At 45.7% G+C, this 22,060-nt stretch overlaps 1 protein-coding gene across 4 annotated transcripts in view; it reads right to left on the reverse strand.

Annotated features, from left to right (window-relative positions):
• The window catches only part of PDE5A (phosphodiesterase 5A), a 111,596-nt gene that overhangs the window by 27,030 nt on the left and 62,506 nt on the right, over positions 1–22,060 (reverse strand). For all 4 annotated transcript variants that reach the window (XM_023536972.1, XM_023536971.1, XM_011370772.2 and 1 more), the window contains exons 10-12: positions 16,346–16,521; positions 14,205–14,264; positions 4,260–4,406 (exon numbers count right to left, since the gene is read on the reverse strand). In XM_023536972.1, coding sequence (XP_023392740.1) covers positions 4,260–4,406; positions 14,205–14,264; positions 16,346–16,521 — 383 coding nt within the window. The remainder of the gene's footprint in view (positions 1–4,259; positions 4,407–14,204; positions 14,265–16,345; positions 16,522–22,060) is intronic.

Consider the following 22,060-nt stretch of genomic DNA (forward strand, 5'->3'; position numbering starts at 1 on the left):
GATGCTTAAATATTCAGACACAGTTACTGCTTGGTTACCAAGAAATAATTAAAAAAAAAAAAAAAGTAAAATCAAGCCCTGGGGTCCACATAAAAAAATATATTTTAAAAGATGAGGGGAAAAAAAGGACTGCTAAAAAAAAAAAAAAATCTCACAGTCTGTGTTTATTTGGACTTCTAAGTGGTGTATTCAGTGAAAGCCCCAGGGACTCAAGGTCCCTCATGGCTGCTCTGAGTCCGTGTTCGCCTCAGTCTGCCTCTTCCCAATTCTGGATGATGTGCTATACTTTGGGGGATGTGTAAAAATAACTGTACTTCTCCCTACATATATCACTAAAGGTGCACAAAGAGCATTGCTCTGGGGAATGGGAAAAGTACCGAGGGCAGAAAGCGGCTTTAACGACAGCCCGCACAGTGTGGCGGGGCCGGAGGCCGGAAGTGAGGCTGAAAGCGAGGCCGGAAGCGAGGCCGGAAGCGAGGCCGGAAGCGAGACTTCCTCTCACGCCGCAGAAGCCGCTCGCAGAGGACCTGGTAGAGAACCAACGCTCTTAGAGCCGCCCTTCCTGGCACGCCTCCCTGTGACAGTCCACAGGGAGTCCCGACCTCCGAGACCCGACGTCCCCTTGCTCTCCGCTCGCAGCACACGCCGCAGGATTTCCGCGTCTAAGACTGACGTGTGTGAACCCAGGTACATGCAGCCTCTCTCGCCGGGACCATCAGGATGATGGCGGATTCGTCTTATTAGAGAATGTTAAGTAAGACCTATCAACGTTCTTTTATATGCTTAGAATCTATGCAGTGAAGTGCTGTACAAAAGTGCCAGGGTTAATTAAAGAATCAAGGAAATCAAGGAGGAAAACCCAGGAATCCAGCTCTGGACAGGTCTCTTCACTAACCGTAAGTCCGCAGATGGAACTAACTCTGCACAGTGTCCCCTGACTTCCGACAGTCTGACTTGGGATTTTCTGACTTTATAATGGTCAAATCAATATGCATTCAGTAGAAACCGTGCTTCATATTTTGAATGTTGACCTTTTCTAGCTAGCGACCTGTGGAAGGATGCTCCCTCGGGATGCTGGGTGGCGATCGTGAGAGTGAACGGCCGGTACCCGGGCTGTATTCACTGCATTAGAGGATTCTGCCCGCTGCAGGCCGGGGCAGGGTGGCCAGGCTGCACGCTGATGGTCAGTGGGTTAGGTGTTTTCATTAAATACTCTTTTCACTTATGATATTTTCAATTTACAATGGGTTTATTGGGATGTAACCCCCATCATAAGTCGAGGACCATCTGTACATAACATGAAACAATGACCGAAGTGACTCTGAAGCATAATTCCTGATGGCTGCTCGGTTATGCTTCTGTTAGGATGGGCCTAAGAGAACTAGGTGACGCGTTGGATATAGCAGTTAGCAACGAGATTTAAGGACAGTTTTTCATTCTTTTATCAGGATGTTCTTAACAACACGTAGGACAATCACGACCAGCTCCGCTAAGTGCCTGGTTGATATGCCTGGCACATCCGGGTCTGCCACAGTCTTCTGTATGGACTGTGGGGTAACTGTGGTCTGGATGACCCCGGGGAGCAAGAACAATGCACTGAATCAGTCTCCAATGGTTTCGAAGGCTCCCCAAGTCCTGGGTGGCCTGGTCAAGATGCTATGGGAGAGAGGGAAGAAACGGAAAATTCGGCGCAGCCCCTGCCTCCGAGAATTTCAGTCTATAGTGAAAACAACGAAAGTGCCCATGTAAAAAAAAAAAAATCAGCGTAACATAGGAAGCATGAATTCATAAACCGACAACGGTCTCTCTGGTGGCATGGAGTCAGTCCCAGGGACAAGGCACTGAGTCAGGCTCTGAGGAAGAGCCAAGAATGCTGTCACATAGTATGGGGCGCACACCTCGGGGGTGGTGGGTGGAGGCAGAAGGTGAGAATAAGCTCCGCACGCACAGGTTTGTTCAGGAAGGGTCAAGACCCTGTTCCTTACGGGAGAGGAACTCAAGATTTGAAGGCTACAGAGACGTGAAGATGCGATGTACCCTTCAGAAGGAACAGTCTTTGTCAGGGCATCTCCATGATGCTAACATTCTCGAAGGCAAAAACAGTTCAGTCCTATCGTCCTAAAATTACAGTGACAACAGTATCTGAAACAAACACCACAGTGGAGTCAGGAAGGCAGGAAGGCCAACAGGAAGGCCAGAAAGATGTGATGTTCGGGCTGAGGTTGGCGGGAATTAGATTAGCAGTTATTCAGGCAGAAAGGGAAAGCAGATGAATGAGACACTGCCTAATGGACAAAAATCCAGGAAGAAGAAAGAATAGAGATTGCCAAAGAAATTCTGAGTGACTCTCTCCATATCTACCGCTCGAATGCTATCTAAAAGCATATGTTTTTAAGGAATAAGAAATAAACCAACGTATAAGAATTTCATAAACAGGCACGAGGATCACCTCCTTTGTCCCAGCCAGGCCTCCAACAGAGTCGTTCCTAGCTGAGTGTACGCGAGGCCGGGAAAATCAAAGGGCACGAGATGCTGTTTTGGTTGACGAAGTCCCGTAGGTGGTGAGAAGCAGGACTCAGACTGACATTTAGAACTTTCTAGCTCTGAATGCAGCCTTCACTCCATTAATAGAAAAGGCCTTTAACATGAGCCCCGGAACCTACAATAGAGACATCTGATGTGGTGACATAACCAGACTCAAGTTTGACATGCACTCTGCACCTGTGTGTTAAGCAAAACATCACGTGAGTGTACACACACGCACATGGATACACATACTCAGACGCCTGTATGATTCTCACAAACTCCCACACGGGAAGTCACACCATTATGCCAGTTATCGGCTTACAAAACTGGGAGCGTGAGAGCAAGGCGCTGAGAGCTCCTCGCTAGCAGAGCTAAGGCTCACCGTCCACCACCTTTCTACTTGCCATGCTGTCTCAGGCTCTCCGTTTGTAAAGCAGGGACTGTAATAACAGAGCTAACTGAAATCTTCAGATAACGTGCGACCCTTTAATCAACACGCTCTGACGAGAGCGAAGTATTATCAGAGCAGAGTCTACAGACAGTTCTATTTTCATCCAAGAGTAACACAAACTGCGCTCGAGAGCTAGGTCAGCTGCAGCGATACCGTAAATGACACCATAAACCGCACTCAGCGACGTCAGCCATCGCTCTCATCCCTACTGTGAGGGTCCTGGGGGCAGGAAAGCTCACGGCGGAAACGTGTGCCCAGCTCAGTGCCGCGCGCAGTGTACGTGTCTACTGTCATTTCATGGTTAGCAGCGACCAAACAGTGGTGGCCGCCAAGGTATCTATGTTTCCCGATAGGAAATCTATACAAGGAGACTCAGCTGACCAGAAAAAAAAATGGCTTCAAAGGCAAATTCCTGAAATTTTTTTCAAGCAGTCCTTTCTCTTCTCCCGTATTCTTTGATGACGTGCACAAAGCCATCGCGAGACAAAACAGAGCTCCCCGGTCTCTGCAGACCGGTGTGGGGTACCCTGCTGCTTTCTGAGGGGCGAATAAGGTAGTCGGCAGCAGAAAAATCAGTTTCCTCCTCACCCCATATGGACGCCCTACTGGGACCCAGCGCTTGGCCTCGCTTCCAAGCAGCTCGCTGTTCTGACCCTTCCCTGCACCCCGTTATCACAGCCTCTGCAGTGAGATCACGTCACGTCGAGCTTCAGATTCCTTGGCGACTCGGCATGGTTTTCAGGACAAAAATCCCAGTTCCTCTGAGCGGCTCACATGATGGGCTTCTTACCTTCCTCTCCAGGGCTCTGCCTGCCACTCCCAGCCCCTCCCACCAGTGCCCCCAGCCCCAGCCCGACCTGCTGCCCTCCTGCCTTCGCACGTCCCACTGTCACTGTGGGGAAAACTCCCCAGTTCTTCAACCTGGTGCTTTATGTACAGTGAGAACCTAGTAAGTGTCTTTTTAACAGTTAATCGTTTTCTTTAAAAATCTCAGGTATGCATTAGGTGACAGTACAGCAATCACTGAAATTTAAAAATCCCTATTCCATACTGGCATCCAAAGTGAATTCTCTCGCAGACACACACGCACGCACACACGCACCCGCATACATGCATATATATACACGCGCACGCGTGTGCGCATGCACACACATGCACACACATGCATACACACGTGTGCACACACACGCACACATACGTGCGTGCGTGCGCGCGCGCGCACACACACACACACACACACACACACACACACAGTGCCTTCCCCAGGGACGCCACCGCCTACCTCGTGTTTCATCTGGAAGTTCTGCACAAGGTTGAGGTCGGTGAACATCCGAATGGTGCACAGCGCCGTTTCCAGGTCAGACAGCTCGAAGTCACTGAAGCTGAAGTCAGTGATTTTCAGGGTCTGGGCAGATGGCACCACGGCAGCCTTGGGTTGGGGGAGAAGAGAGACAAGTAAAGCTGCTGGAGCGGCAGTGTCACGGGTCCCCCCGCGCTGCCGCAGGGACACTGCACGCTGTGTCTCTCCCTGGAATGTAATGCACCGGGAAGCTTTTCATGTAGAACTACTTCCTTTTTTTTTTTTTGCTTTTTAGACTGAGCCACATGAGTAACTCACAAGGTTCCGGGAAGCCAGGTGGAGAAGAGAGGGTGACTGCCTCGAGACTGTGCCTGCAGTGGGAGGCAGGGCCGGGGGCCCACCGGGCCCCTCTGGCTCCCCAGTGCCCTTCACAAGCAGAGAGGGACCGAGTCGCTGTCCTGGGCCCGCCCTGTGCACTGGGCTGGGGATGAGCGGGGAGGCCAGCGAGGACGCTCCAAGCATTTCACACGTAACCCGCAACCACCAGACAAGGTGGACACACCCGCTCCATTTTCCAGGCACAGACACAAGCACAGAGGTGATTCTCTCCCCTACTTTGTGTTTTGGAGGGTTTCTGAATTACCGCCCTTGGTTGCGATTTGATGTCCTTTTACTGCACGTAACACCTGCGGTTTCTTCAAACACCCCTTCGTACCTCCTGCTTTTCCCACGAAGCGCCTACTCCCTGTAACTGAAGGTCTCCTTTAATTAAGGCACAGCTCCTATCCAAAGGGTCAGATGCCCTCCAGAGCTGACCCTGCCTTGGGAACACCGATTAAATGAAATAACGTCGCTGTACCGTGATTTCCTTCTGTCTTCCACTTAGACTGGGATCTGCAGGCTGTACCTTACATGTCTTTGTATCCTTGTGAGAGCTGAAGGATACGGTTTTGGTATTTGTTAATATATTTATTCAATGAATGGGAAAGAAAAATCTCATTCCTTTCCCTTAATCTAAGCCATAAGTTTGGGTTGTAAGGTCCCCAAGCCCCATGGTACAGAGAAGCCCTCAACTTGTGTTGAAAAATTAGCAAACCTGGCAGGTGCCTTCCAATCTCGTTTAGTACTAAAATGTTTTTGAAAAATCACCAAATTTGTTATATTGTTTAAAAATTGGGAGATCCTAACCAAAAATAATAGATTTCAGGCTTCTCTGAAAAAATCGGGCGACACTGGGCCCTGATTCCCACGAAGTGACAGTGGTTCCTTCCCTGGACTTTCCTCGACCCCTCCAGACCCGTTAAGTGTCCTGTATCTGGGACATCACTACTCTGCTTTACCCCGGCTTTTATAAAGTAAAAAAGTCAAAACAATAAAATGTTACGGAGCAACCCAGAGTCCCCCAGCGATCTGAAGGCACCCACACCTCCTCATCCTGACCTCCGCATGTTCCAGCGTCACACTCCAAACTAAGAATCTTTTCCCAAGGCCCAAATGCACGAGAAAATATGTGTTCTATTAAGCCGATCCCACAGGCTAACGCGTGGGCTGGACAGGGGAAGAGAGGATTTACAATGTTTGGAGAAAGGGCTTCCTTGTTTCCTCCGGCCCCAACACCAGAGCGGGGGCTGGGGGCTTGGAGTGTAGAGCGGGTGCGGCCAGCTCTAACTCCCCTTCCACACACCGCACTGACCGGCCAGCCCGGAACAGATGTTTTTTCCTTAGGGCTTCATTATTCTTAGAGCAGGAAGTCTTCCTTCTTTCCTTCCACTAACGGATATTCTAAATGCCACAGGATAAGGGGGCCAACACAGCTTGAGCCTCTCTCCACCCGACGCTCACCCCAACCTCTCCCTCCAGAGAGAAAGCACCTTTGCTTGTTCAGTCACACCACACCACGACCCGACCTCTCCAAGCTGACCTCGTGGGGACAGGCAAACATGTTCCTTCAGAGCCCTCTGGTCAGCGATACAGAGGTTCACGACATTTGGGATCAATGACTAACAAGCGTGAGAAAGTCACACGTCATTTAAAGCTCTCTGGGCCTCATGAGAGAATTCAACTTTCTGTCTGCCTTGAAAGGGCTTGGGCTAAAGGTGATTTTAAATTCTGTTTCACAAAACAAAATGTTCTACATTTTACTAATAGCAGGGAATACAGTCTGTGGTATCCTGGGGTCGGGGGCGTGTATACAATTCTGGATTTTTGCAGCTTCTTTTAGTGGCAGTTTGATTTGTTAGAATTTGCAGAGTAGGATTTCCGATTTTGTCTTTTTTCAGGGGAGAATAGAGCTTACTGCACTGTGGTACTGAAGGTGAACAGAAATAACATTTTAAAGATTCTGTAAAGCAATAATAACCCAATCAACCCCCCTGGAACCATGATACTTAGCACCTCGTGCCCCCAATTCCGCTCACCCCTCCACGTGAGGGCATGATGCTGTAACTCCTCAGGCAACAGCATTCTGGTGTTTGAGTGGCTAATCTGAATACAGTTAGGCCCTTCTAGAGTTGGGAGTTTCAACGTGTGTCAAATTAACCGAACACGGAATGCAAAACACACCGAGCTCTCTGGGCTAAAGATGCAGTCTGGGGAGAGCTCAGTAATGCGACCTCACTTTCCTTCTGAGTTCTTTGTTGCATCCGCCACTGAAACCAATAAAGAAACTATGTGCCTCTCCTGCTCCTTCAGAGGAAACTCTCCATTTAAGTCACCATTCTATGACTCTTTTCCTAATGCCTTGGCGCCTTTTCACCATTCTTGCAAAAAATAAAAAAATTAAAAAATTAAAAAAAATCCCCAACCGCCTCTCGAAGTAAAATTCAGTGCAGGTGGAAAGGACATCCTTTGAGAGAAGGGCTGGACTGGGGTTAGAGGAGGCCAGGCAGAGTTAGGAAAGTATTTTAATTTCTCAGTGATCCTTAATCAAAACCGATTCAGAATACCATCTGACTAACCAGAGATAAATAAACCGATCACCAGCGGACAAAACCCTAGATCAGCTACCATGTTTGCATTTCGGCATTAGATCACGATCATGAAACAGAAACTTAAAAGCGTGGTACGAGGACTGTTTGCTCTCAAGGTCTCGTCTCAGCAGTCGGCCGACTCGCCCAGACGAGGGGCTCCCGTCTCTGCCTGTTTTCTCCCTGTTAAATGAGGAGGCTGGATCGGACTGTCTCTAAGGTTTGAGAGCAGTCGCCTCTCACTCTGGAACCAAATGCCACACCAGGTGGCATCTAAACCTTGCCAACGACCTGCTGGGACAGTGTCTAAGCTCTCTCTCAGCATTTAAGGTAAACGGGCGGGGGCACCTTAGCTGCCACGGCCATGTGGGGTTTCCACGCTTGATTCCACACACACAGTTCTCCGCTTTTAGCAGCTGTGGTAGGAAGTTACTCAAAAGGGTCATTTCTAGATGATTCCCCTCACATAGAAGAATCGGCTCCTTCACAAACAAAAGGTTTGCATCTGTTCTTACCACGCGTGGTGGTTTCTCCTCCCAGGAAGTTTCCTCCTACCTGATCTGCTTAGGCTGACTGACGGGAACACACACCTTCTCGTGCACAGCAGTCCAGCGGTTTGAGCGAGGCGGCCTGGGCACGGCGGCGAACACCAAGACTTCGAAACCGCCAGGCCTGGATCATGAGAATCTGTTTTCCCCCCACTGGGACCAGCGCCAGTAACTAACCCTTAACGGGCACAAGTACCAGGAACTCTGGTCTCCACGACTCAGTGAGGCAAATCCTTTATCATTTCACCGACAAAGAAAGCGAGGCTCAGGGAAGCCACGTACTGGCCTCGGGTCCCGGAGCTGGGCTTTGGGCGCTGTCGCCTCTCTCCGGACCCATGGTCCTGACCATCACGCTGTGTTCACGAAAATCAGGGTTGGCGACGAAAACGATCTCAGTGCCCTCGCCAGGCCTGCTCTACCAGCAGGGAGCAGGTGCTTTCGTACGTGTTTAACCAGCCATCACATTATTTCCATCTTCATCATCTTACGGAAACAGAAAGCAAAATCTTGTTGAATGGATTAAAGGAGCTTGAGCTGTGTTATTCCACGCTAGACTGTGGGCTTTCTAAAAGTCTGGATTTTCCAGAATTTACCGACTGATTTATTCACTCGATCATTCAGTAAAACCTGTAAACCAGGTTCTTGTTAAGCAATTTATAAACGATATCTATTACCATCATTATTAATCGAGAACTAACAGCCTGATGGAGGGGGCAGACACGCAAAGAACGCGCTTGGCTGAGGGGCGGTAACACGAGCATGCGGGTGTTCCCCACGGGGCCCCTCACACCGTGACGGAGAATGCCAGTGCTCAGGTAGGGACTTTCTTTAGTCCCTTGTGGTGATTGATAACCATGTGAGCCAATTCCTCAGAATCGAGCTCCTTCGATATACACCCTGCTAGTTCCATTTCTCTGGAGAATCCTGACTGACAGTCACCTATTTTTCTAAAGTCAAAGAGACTCTTTGCTGAGCTTTTTGAGTCCTTATTTAAGACAAACGACGCCCTTCTCATTATGAAGGCCACTCACACAATGACTGGGAAACACTGGGGTCCCTTTCCCACAAGTGTGGACGGTGCTTCTTTCTTTACTCAACGGGGAAACGAGACTTTATAAAAAATAATACATAGAGGGCGTGTGGCCTCCTTGAAGCACATAAAGCACATACTCATGGAAAATAATATACCTGGGTCATGTAAATATAACGATCACTTTAAAATTATTGCGTTTCTTTTTTTTGGTGGATGCTTCATGCAAAAAGTTTATATTTAGCCTGTGGCGAAGTCACTGTGACCTCAGAAGAAAACAAAGCCGTGTGGCTGCACGACTTGCTCGGGTGTATAATCTCCACACAGAAAGGTCACGCCACCGTCGAAGGCATTTTGCCCGCCTCAGGTCTGAAGTACCAGATCTCCAGAGCTGAAACAGAAATCGCGGCAACAGCTCCACACAGCCAGCTGCTCAGAAAGGCCCCCTTTCCAGAAAGTTATTAAAACGAGGCTGAAAGGAGGGCAGCTACTGACTTGCTCTTCCGTGAAATGTCAGACTGTCCCCAGTCGGCGTCTCACAAGGGCATTCCGCCACACGCCTCCTTGGTGTTTATGCGACGGAAAGGTTAAGAGGAAGAGATTTTCCCCGAAGACCCATCCTTTAATGAAACGATTTTCAGGGGTAAAATGAGTGTATGTGAAGAGTTTACAGGTAGCCACGAGGCATCCTCATCAGGCACCCCAATCTCTCCTTACCAGTCCCTGATCACTGCCCCCTCCTGTCCCCAAACTGGGGCACTGTCACACAGCGCGGTTTGATTCCAGGTCGTGGCATACTGCCACGTGACAGCCATGACATTCCACTCTCTTCCCCACTTTTAACATGCACAGGACATGTGTTTTCAAATAAATAAACCCACGCAGTCTGCAAGGCTGTTAGAATTTATCTTTCTCTAAGGGGGAAGTGACTCCAGATAGGAATGAGAGAGAAATCTTCTTATACGAAGGGATGTGAACATCCAGCTCTATGTGGAACCAAATCTTACAGAGAACAAAGTGAACAAGGCACAGCAGGACTGGATCAGTCTGTTTCGTTTATAACTATATCAATATTTTAACACGTTTTACAATTTTTCCTTCTAACAACATATAAATGAATTCCTTTAAATCTCAACAAGGAAGAGGCAGACTATGAAAGTTGGACAATGAGTGTAACGGTTTTTCAAAACCATATAAAGAAGGCATGTAACGTCAAGATTCTGATAAAATACATATATGCTTACACATAAAAATTTAGCGTAAATTTATGGCTAGAACTGGGTCTAGTATGCACAGATCTGGGTAACCTCTATTGTCACCATACTTCGCAGCTAAGATTACCACCGGAAGTAATCCCCTAGTGAAATCAAAGGAAAATGTGAGATCAGCTTGCCAAGCAAAAGCAGGAAGAATCAAACAAAACCTAGTAAGTCTTGTCAGTGTGGAGAAAACCCAGCCCAGTCCACATCACAGACATCCAGACGAATGACTACACCGACGACGGTGTACAGGACGTCCCAAGGACCCACTGTGAGGGAGAGGGTGCCTCACCAGAGCCACAGGTTCCTACAGCTCAGTGACAAGATTGGAGGGTCACCTCTGTTACTATCTGTTCGAAATTTTCCATGAATCACTTGGCTATTCATATAGGTTTTCCCCAAAAGCGAGGGAACGTGACGGTCATGCTGACAGAAGGAACTGGATCACACGCTAACTGATGTCAGCCGCAGAGGTTTGGGTCAGGTCCCCGACTCTGCCCCTCACTGCTGTCCCCTGCCACAGCCACAGCCATGCCTGTGCCTGATCAAGAGGCTTCATGCGAGGCTCCCGGCTCTGAAGATCAAGGCCAAGACGAGGCCACTCCACCCCGGGAAGCCCTGCAGCGTGGGCAGCCCCTGCCCCTCTGGAGGTCTTGACACAGAATTTCAGGGGCTCAACAGGGCCCCATTCCTCTCAGACACGAGACCTGTGGTTAGAGACACTGCTGCCCAGTGGGAGCTATGGGGACTGAGCGGAGTTGGCACTGACTCGGTGACAAAACGGAGTTATGATTAAAAAAAAAAAAAACTAAAAGGATACACATTTATCTACTGCTCTTCTAATGAGAGAGGAAGGCAGAAAAGGCAATCGAAGCAACCGAACAGTCAGCTACCTGAGAACTTCATAATAACCGTAACCAGGTCCGTTGGGTCCTTCCATTTTTCTCAGTACTTGAGACTAAGGACCGTTAAAAGGTAGATGGCCACATGCTTAGTTTAAGGCCTTATTTCTGTTATATCCAATTTGAAGCTCAGAGAAGATTAGATTGAAAATAGGATATACAATACAGAAAACTCAAATAAAGCAAGGGAAAAAATAAGAATTATGAATTTCCCATCAACAAATTTACCTTTGTCCGACTAATGAATTTTCTGGGCATAGGCATAAATATTTAGTATCCTTGCATACATTATTTAATTCTCTTAAGAACTAATTTTTAAAAATAAAAGTTTAGGAAATATTTGACAGCTTTTCAATTTAAGTTTTAAACTGAGATAATCAGACACATGACAAGATTTGCTATTTTGGTGATTGCTGGATGATGCAGACACCTGTGTAGCTGGAGCTGTAAATGAATTTTTATTAGGTTGATAGAAAACCAGAATTGCAATTGGCTGCTGAATTCCAACCCACTGAAAAGAGCTGCTTGACCCACGAGCCACGTAACCCTAAACTTCTCAGTGCAGCTGCCAGAAATCTATTTCCCAAATGGAACAACAGATGCTTTAGAACAATACTGTAATGCAGCAATTTTCAGTTATTCCACAGTGTTTTTCTCTTGCTAAAATTATAAACATAATTGAGAAAATAGTTTTCAGAATTTTCTGAAAGACTATGCTATTTTCAAAGTGAAAAGGAAATAGCCCAGTGATGTTTTTCAGCATTATCTTTAGAAATTACTCTATATGCTAGTTTTTATTTATCTAAAACAGCACATGGCAGAGTGTAACCTCGCCCTCGTTTCTGAACTAACTTAATGACCCCCCAGAGCCTGCAAGACTTCGAAATCTGTCTTTCCATGTGATCATTTCCCACTCACAGTGTGCATTTAGTTCTAAACTGCAGCATTCTGGGAGGGTTAGACAAATGAGTCGATTAAGCCTGATGTGAAAGATGCTTTAAACCTATAAACCTTCGTATATAACAGAACAAAAAAATGCTCATTTCTTCAAATACCATTGAGAACAAAATAAGTATAGCCAATGCCAAATGAGGTTAACTCCAAAAGAAGCAGAACCTTCGAGGTGAAATCATCTCAGGTTCCTCAAACTGCCCTTGGCAAACGGCTTCCACTCAGTGAGTGATTCCATTGGGATCACAAGTCCTCCATCCCTCCCTTCCTCTGTAGCTATGGCCTCTGGCCCTGGGCCACCTGGACAGTCCTGGCACCCTCACCTACAACTTGTGAGACCCAGACCAGGGAAATTAAACTCTCTCAACCTCAAACAGAACTTCAAAATGCTCGTTACACCTAGCATATACAGTAGTATAGGGTTGCTGTGGATTAAATGCCCTTAGTCAACATGCACGAAGAACTCCAGCGTGCCACACAGGTGGTACGTGCTTCATCGGGGTGGCTACTGCTATTATTATTATCCCTTTCCTCTTGGCCACATAGGGTCCAGATCTGTTCCCCGTCTGGCATGGCCCGTCCCCCGCTCCCCTGCAACATCCCCCCGCTCCCCTGGTCCAAGAACATGTTGGTTTACTGGCTGGTCAGCAAACCCGGCTCACAAGCCCAGAACAAATCAAACGAACAATAAAAACCTCACAAGATTCAGCCAACGCCTTTCAGCTACATCCGCACTCTCTCTTTCACACAAAACTGGTTTTTAAAGACCGGTTTGTGCTCGCTTCCCGATTTTCTCACCACGTCCTCTCACCTCTGCTGTTTCACTCCTGGAGCTGCCTTCTCAGGAACCACTCCATCACTCCATCACTCCATCACTCCATCACTCATCACTCATCACTCATCACTCCATCACTCCATCACTCCATCACTCATCACTCCATCACTCCGTCACTCCATCACTCATCACTCATCACTCCATCACTCCATCACTCCATCACTCATCACTCCATCACTCCATCACTCCATCACTCATCACTCATCACTCCATCACTCATCACTCCATCACTCTCATCACTCCGTCACTCATCACTCATCACTCCATCACTCCATCACTCATCACTCATCACTCCATCACTCATCACTCCATCACTCATCACTCCATCACTCCATCACTCATCACTCCATCACTCCATCACTCATCACTCATCACTCATCACTCCATCACTCATCACTCCGTCACTCATCACTCCATCACTCCATCACTCCATCACTCCATCACTCATCACTCATCACTCCATCACTCATCACTCCATCATTCCATCACTCCATCGCTCATCACTCCATCGCTCATCGCTCATCACTCCATGTGTGTGACTGCGTGACCTGCTGGGGGTCGACCATGTGACCGTGTGACCTGCTGGGGGTCGACCGCTTCCCTGAGCCAGTGACTTGGCTGCCCCAGCTTCAGCGTGGCAGTGTACGTGGGAAACGCATGTCAGAGCACGGGGGACTCGTGTTTGGCGGGCCATGATGATGACGGCGATGAGGAAGAAGCTCTGGGACCTGTTCACGCCCTTCTCATTCCTTATGACTCGTCACAGCTCACACAGACCCGGCCTCCGTCGTCTCAAATCTAAGCCCGTGGTTGCAAATATGTAAGTGCCTCAAATTTTCATTAATCTCAATCAAAACCTAGAACAGATACCACTGTACTGCGCTTTTCTCTCTCAGCACACTGAATAAGAGCATAACGAGAATTCAGGAATTGGCCTTATTTGGACCTGATTTCACATAACGCTCTGTAAGCCGTATGGTCAGAAACTAAAACCACTCTCAAGTCTCGATAATGCAGACTAGGTTATCAGTGACAATGATCACATCTTTGTGTTATTTCCCTAAGAGACAACCACTTCGCAGTCACCTGGCCACTGCTCCAGGCATTGGAAACTAAATTTAATTTTGGCCTGGGATAGATGTAAAGATTAAAGCAATTATTAGCAAAAAAAATCAGAATCACATAATGTATTAATGTATTATGAAGTCGACATAAGTTATTATCTTCTGCTCTGTATCATCAGTGCCTTTGCAGCCCTGCGAGAAATTCGAGTTGATTGAATGTTGTTACGAGTGTCCATCTAAATATTTACCACATTTGATTAAATGTCTAAAGAACCATGGCTAGTGGAAGCAGATGCCCTGAGAGAGGCATATATACGCATTAACTAGGTGTCTGTAGTTAGCCGTTTTCACAGAGGAAGGGGGGAGGATTACCGCCAAGGACTGGAGCTCTTTCGTTTCTTCCTCTGCTGCTGAGGCGTGATATGACAGAACCTGCCGGGCAGAAACAGGGGACAGGTTAGAGAAGAGAGGGCCGCCGGACGCAGACCAGAACCTCGAGCTTGGCTTCTGCTAACACTGCCCGGAGAGACAAGCAGGCCACTCAGAACGTCAAACCTTCCTTTGTCGTCTGCTTTCGACAGAGGGAAAATCCCCGATTTCAATTCCATGGTTTGTTTCAGAAAACTGTCGCCCTCCCTACGTTCAGAGAAACGTGTCACTCTTCCTTTGACATTGCTGACGTGACAAACACGTTTTTTATAAGTCACACTACTGGCTCAAACTTGGCAGAAAATTTAGATTTTTTTTTTTTAATACTGATTTTAGTTATTTTTGCTTGTGTACAGAATTAGGAAAAAAAAACCTTTGCATGAACTGACATTTTAATGTTGATATCTGGAAAGCAAGTAGTCCAGACGTGGCCTCCAGATGAAGCCTGAACCCACTGGGGAATTCAAAGAGAAAAACCGCATGGCGGGGCCGCAACGGCAGAGGTGCCGAACGCTTGCACTCAGGACTCCCGTGCCGGCCAGGGACCCACCCAGGCACAGGGGCGCTCATGGCTTGGCTGTGCCCTCAAGCCCAGTGAGAGGACGGGGCCTCGGGCCCGGCTCTCAGCCCCTGCTCTAGAACTCTCCACTGGCCTGGTGGACCTGGAGTCGGGCTCACTCATTAGCTCTTACAACTGAGCATCAGAAGCATTCATTCCCATCCTCAAAAGCGATAACCCAAAGCAATGGGATACTATTTCAGACATTCTTTTTCACCAGGGGAGTGGTTATATTTTAAATGTCTATCATATTTTAAAAACATATTTAGAAAGTTTACTTTTGACAGAGCCAACACAGATTTACAAAAAACCCCAACACTTCGAGAATCATTATTAAGAAGGTAGCCATTTTCAGATACTTTAAACTGTATGTACATGTGTGTACATATACATAATTTAAATATATTTGTGTGTGTGCACGCACGTGCATGCATTTGGAACTGAAATTTCACACAAGAAGTTTATAATCTGAGGTCTCATATATAATACTATAGCCAAACTTCAGTGTTCTGTATTTGCCTTAGAAAGTAAAGTGAACCATCTCAGTTACTGGTAAATCTTGACATTTAATGTATAACTTTCTTGCTTTTTAGGTTGGCTATTTACTTATTAGGGATTTCAGAAAAAGTTATATCCCAAATACTGATCCCCACTCATCCCAACTAGGTGGGAGCAGGCCAACTTCCAATACACTTCATAGAAATGCATGAAGGGCCAAGCAGAGGCACCCGCACTTCTTGAAGTCCACCCCCCCAGACTGGTCTATGATGAAAGGCACGTCTGTTATACAAAGTGCACATTTCGAGGCAGTTAGTGAAATCCATCTGGAAGGGGCTGGCCCACCGGGGAGGGCAGGGCACCTACCCGAGGCCAGCCAGTCCCCAGGACAGGGGTTCGCCAGCCGCCTGGGGGTGCTCTGTCACATGCAGACTCCCAGCCTCTATGCAAGACTTTATTCCATCGGGATTCCCAGAAGTGCGGTCCATAAGTCTCCAATTTGAGTTTTTGAGAGATTGTGAAGCAGCTAGTCTAAGAGTTTAAACTACTCCTGATTTTCCTTGATTTTTTTTTTTTTTCTTTTCCTTACTCTGATTCTCCAAGAGTGCTGAGGGTTTCTGCTTTTGTTTCATTTTTGTTTTCTGCTTTGTTTTCATAAAATGACTATATCTAAAGTGACTACAGCGATTCGCAGGGAGGGATGGAGACAGGGCAGGCAGGCCACAGTGGCAGTAACCACCTGTGTGACTGGAGATTTCACAGGTCAACGACTGCTTCCTGCCAAAAAAAGCGGACGATGGACGGGACACACCACCTGAGTTTTGGTTTCGTCATGTGACCTTTGACAAGTTTCTAAAAGATTCCGGGTCTGTTTCCTTAGCTGTTAAAAGAGGACGCAAGGTCCTGACCCTCTAGAAGACACGATACTCGTGAGGAAGCCGCTATGTCACAGGCACAGTGAGTGGAGGGGTTGGGGGACTGGGCGCTGGGAAGTGGGAACCGAGGCGCCCCCCGGGCTGCGGCCCACCTCCAGGGTGACCATCTGCTTGGCCATGGCTCTCTCCACGGCTTCGTACATCTGCGTGTTCTGGATCCCCAGGCCACAGAAGATGACGAAAGCTTCCAGAAACTGTTCATCGTTGCGGTTGAAAGGCTTGACTTTGCCAGAGTTCTCCTCCATCTTATTGACAAGTTGGCAAACCCCTACAACGACCCAGAAACGGAGCAAATGTTATTTGTGACCATCACAGTTTTTACTGACTTCAACATATTCCCCCCACCAAAGACTGTCTCACACTTTTGGGGATGTCTGGCATCTCCAAACAAGCAAACGGAGCCTCATGGGTACCAGCTGGAGGAGGAAACTGCATGATTCACACGGGACTCATTTCACGTAGTCCGAAACGTGTGTTGCCTGTGTTCAAAAAATCCTGGAGTGCTATTTTCTTCTAGACTCTGCCAGAGTTTTAGGTCAGTTGAGTCTCCAAAGACAATTTGTCCTTTGGAGACTAATTGGATTTTTGCGCTCTTGCCAAGAGAATAATTTTGATGCACATCAGAATTCTGGGTCACGCAGACTGCCTTTCCTTATCGAGAAACCAGAAGTTAAAAAACAATTACATACAAAACAGAACGCAGAAAACAGGCGATTCACAGAGATGGCCTCAAATTTCAAGTATGTGCCTCTGCATCCAGCAGAATCATGTTTGCAGACAACTTTTAATACTCCGAATAAAATGCAAATAAGGACTATTTACTTAGAAACAAAAGCAGAACTATTCTCTGAGGAAACTTAAAACCTCCTATGTCCTTGCCTCTTTTCCAAAGTCAAACATGTCGTCAACATAAATGGAAGGTGACATCTACGTCATGATAAATCCTCACTGAACTAGTTTTTCTCCGGAATCCTGAGCTTCGTGGTCACTGCGAGGAGCTGGGTGACTTCCTACCTCTGGGTGAAACTCCCTGTTGTTAAAGTTCTTATCTCTTCTGCCTCTAAGTCGATAACCACAGACCCCATCACGTGCCCACTGTGGGGCAGGCCTGGGCTAAATGCTCCAGTACAAACAAGGCCTCTCGTCCTCACGATTTACACTGAGGATGGTGTGACTGTCCCCACTTAACAGATGGAGAAAGGTGAAGTCACTTGCTCAAGGCCACCCAGTGGGCCTAGGTCTAAAATCTCAGCCTCAGGCGGCCAAGCCCCAAAGGCCACGTTTCACACCTGCAGCTCGAGGCCCTTCATGCCAGTGCTAACGGTCCCCCGCCGTCCTGCCCGCCCTCACCTTTGCCTGTGCTTGTCCACCGGTCAGTATGCTCCCCACGCCCCCTTCCCTGGCACCCAATCGATCCCCACATCGCCTTCACAGTGGGCTCCTGGGGCCTCCACTTTCCCGGTGAGGCAGGCACCTCTTTTGTATGCCCTCACCATTGTCGCTTGGTGTACCATGGTGGGTTTTACTTCTGTCCCTCTTTGTAGGCCCCACATATCTTGATTTTATTTTTCGGGGTTCACTTCCTCAGCGAGCAAAGTGCCTGCCATCCCAGCAGGAACCCCAAACACATTCACCAAGTTAATGGAAGAAGGCCGACTGCAGCTCTGACCCATCTGCTTTCCCTGGAGGACAGTCCGAGATCTCTCATGCCCCTGGTCCCTGAAGATGCAGGGCTGAGCAGTACGTCCCTTCATCACCGTGGGCAGGCGCTTTCTTTAGCGCTACGGATTGTCTGTACTCCTGAGTTTGCTCTCTTTCTGCGGGAGTTTTTCTGCTTTAGAGTAAAGACATCACTCTCTCTGCTCTGGCATTGCGAGACAGATCACGTCTCTACACATTACCAAGGAAAGGTTTAAACAAAGCATAATGGATCTGGACGCGGCAAGTAGAAACCGCAGCTAAACGGCAGTCAGCATCCATTATCCGCAAAGAACACGTCCCATGGATGATAAAAACGCAAGGGTGAGGTCCTCCAACCTCCGTGAATCCCCACATTACAAACACGGAGCTGTCGCTCTCCCAAGTAACTTTTCCTTGCAAGTTGCATGTTTCACACCCTCGCCCTAAAACAACACTGTGATTGCCTTTCGATTTTTACTCAAGTGTTCTATGTAATGTCCGTTTTTTATAAACAAGATTTTTCTTTGTTATCACTTCATGAGAGTTACTGCATGTCTTTGAAAAGGAAGAGACCACAAGTGGGAACGAGACACAGCTGCTGGGCTGTGACCTAGCCAAGCAGCTCTCTCCCGGACAGCAGGTCGACCTGTGCCTGTCAGGTCACTGAATGAATACATTAAGTGTTAATCAATACCTCTGGAATGGAAAGGTATTGAAATGGAATGTTAAGAGTACAAATATCGAGTGAGCTCAGAGCACAACAGCTAAAGTTGTGCTTATGCTACAATCCAATTGCTATCGGTACAAATATAGATGTACAGACCGAGTCAAGCTCAGGGCAAGAAAGGAATGGAGATAAATGACCCATTTAGGCATATAATAACATTCTCTTTTGACAGTGGAATGGGCAGTCATATTTACATAGCATTCATAATGATCCTGCTGATTTCTCTACAACCTTCAGAAAAGTTAATTCTATTGAACGAAAATACCTAGGTTTAAAAAAAAAAAAAAACCTGTGAAGAATGTTTATAACAAACAGAGTTCTTCATCTGAGAAAATTTAAAGCCTGGGCACATTTATAGTTTTCACTAATGACTAGAAGAGCAGATAGCATATAAAACGAAATTTAAAATTGTTCATTTGAGATGCCGCATCTACCGGCAAGCCACACAAAATCAGAATCACTCAAATATAAACACAAAGTAGTTAATGCAGAACCAAAAACAAAACAAAAACCAGCCAGCAAAAACTAATAAATATTGTTGTTGTTGAATGTTTTATTCTATGAGCGTATAAATATATAAATACATACACTCATAGAATAAAACATTTGACAACACACGAGGACGACAGCAAGCAGCAGCACAGTGTGACCGCGACATGCCCGTGTCCCAGCATCGCCGGCGCCCGCGAGCACTCGTGCACACAGCGTTTCTGCCGGTCGCCACCGCGCCCTGAGAGCTGGCTGGCACTGCAGGCGTCTCTGGAAATGATGCTATCGGACTAGCGGTTTCTGGAATCACACAACGATGTCTCCTGTTCTGTAACTGCAGGGGTCAGATGCTGTGACCAGTCACAGCTGTCCTCTTGGCTTTCGGTAGGGTGGAGCGGCCCGCCCTGCTTGCTGTCCCATGTCCTCCCTGCCACTTAACACGGACTCCACAGCCAGCATCCCAGACCTGCCTTTATCACCTGCCTTGAAAATATTTTTTGCACCTTTTTTGTCAATTATCTTAATTTGAGGAGTTTCTTTTTTTTGTCATTTGTCATTTGTCAATTATCTTAATTTGAGGAGTTTCTTTTTTTGATGTATAAAACATTTAATTTTTAGTAGCCAAAGTAGTCGTCTTTACAATTTTCAACTAGTGGTCCTGCTTTAAAAAAAAAAACTTCCCCATTTTAAGATTACTATAAACCTATACTTTCTTCTAGTACATTTATAGATTTATTGTATCACATTTAATCTTCTAATTCAATTTAGTTGGTCCCCAAATTGCTACTGGATTCTTAGTGTCAATTTTCTAATGATCTGAATTATTACCTTAAATACTAAATTCATACTTATTTCAACTATTAGGTACTTGTTCACATCTTCATATTTTTGAAATCAGTATGCATCCTAATCAGTTGCTAGCCACAGTTTATGTTAAATCATGTTTTTCTTTCTTGGAGGTATTTTAAAAATGGTGTCTTTCAACCAATGGTATCTTAGAAACAATGAAATACACTGGTTTCAAAAATGACACAGATACTATATCGACCAGACTTGGGTCTGCACTTAGACTTCCTACTGTGTTCCATCAGCCTTCCACCTCTCCCAGCGTGCACCCAATACTGTTAGTTATGTTACTTTCTCAGCATTGTATTATCCTTTATCCATTAACTCTGATTCCTTTTACATGTTAGTCTTCCCGATGAATTTTATAAATGTTGGTCAAGGATCCTGCTTCCTCTAGAAAAAAAAAAATCGGACAAGGATATGTATCCATGTCAATCAACTCATGTAAACTGATGCAAATCTAATCTGGGGAAAGCTGGCATCTTACAAAATAGATTCTTAATGACAGGAAATGTTATTTCAGTTCACTTACTAAAGATTTTTAAATTATTCAGAATTTTATAGTATTCCTTCTATAGATGCTACACATCTCACACTAATTTTACTCCTTTTTACTATTATAAATGGGATTTTTTTCCCATTATCATTTGTTTTAGCATACACTATAGTGATTTCTCTTTAATAACTTGATAACCAGGCACTTTTTAAACTCTCTTTTTAGATAGCTTCTACTGGCTAATTCTCTTGGGTTTTTGCATTTAACAACCACATTATTTGTAAGTTATTTTATTTTGCCTCTTCTTTGCCTATGAATCACCTTATTTCATCCTCTCTTCTGCTTTGATTAGAATTTCCTTTGGGCAATAGTTTTTTGTTTTGTTTGTTTTTTTAATTACTTTAAAAATAACATTTCAATTACTTTTTTTTAAATTACTTTAAAAATAACTTTTTTTAAAATTACTTTAAAAATAACTTTTTTTTAAATTACTTTAAAAATAACATTTCAAAATTTGGAACTCCTCTTGAGTTAGTATTGGTTATTACCAATTTTGACAGAATTTTTCCATTTCGTCAAAATGTATTATTATCTTTTTGTACCCTGCATTATCTAACATCTTTTAAAGTTTCTATACCTGTAATTGGATTTCCTTTCTCATTCCTATTTCTTTTATAATATCATCTGTACTGAAAGTTTGTTTATTATTATTGCGTTTGCCGAATATTTCTTGTTTTACTTTCCGTCCCTTTTCATATATTTATCTTTTCATTTTTCCCTCTGCTGTCTTTCTTCTCATTTATTTATTCTGGGGGACAGCACAGAGGATGAGAAAGAGAAAGGTGCTGTTTTTATAATTTCTTTAGTTGACCACTTCAAATAATTTCATTATTTCTTGATTAATAACAAAATATTTAAAGTAATACATCTTCTTTGCATATAGCTTTTACTGTTTACCGTGAGTTTTTGTTACACCGATACAACCATTAATTTTCTAAAATGCTAGACAGTAGTTCTCCCTTATCCTGAAACCCCTCCTTATGTATGAAACCGCAGAGTTCTGAACCCTACAGAGACTGTTTTCTCCTGTACACACATACCTTTTCTCTCAAAGGAAGCACTTACGGCTTCTCTTTCGCATATCCGAATTGCCAGCATCACTCCTTCTGACTTTATGTCCATAGTTAAGTAAAAATGACTCAAAAACAAGCACTGCCATACCAGGACAGTTAAGCTGATAACCCTGATGGTTACTACATGACAAAGAGCAGGGAGCACAAAGGCCCCAGGTAAAGGGAGGGGTCACGTCCCAAGCGAGATGGTGTGGGATTTCACCACGCTACTCATGCCCACACCCAATTTAACACAGGAATTGTGTATTTCTGTAATTTCTCATTTAATATTTTTGGACCGTGGGTGACTAAAACCATGGAACTACTGTACTTTCGTTTTGACTTCTGAATTCTTTGTTGTTTAGGAGAATGCTTTTCCGTTTCTGAGTTTGTTCCTTCCATTTTACCCTATTATTATGCATTTCCAGTTTTTTTTCTTTTTCTTTCATTTTTTGCA

This window comes from Pteropus vampyrus, unplaced genomic scaffold, assembly GCF_000151845.1.
Source record: "Pteropus vampyrus isolate Shadow unplaced genomic scaffold, Pvam_2.0 Scaffold174, whole genome shotgun sequence".
In the NCBI taxonomy this organism is placed as follows: domain Eukaryota; kingdom Metazoa; phylum Chordata; class Mammalia; order Chiroptera; family Pteropodidae; genus Pteropus; species Pteropus vampyrus.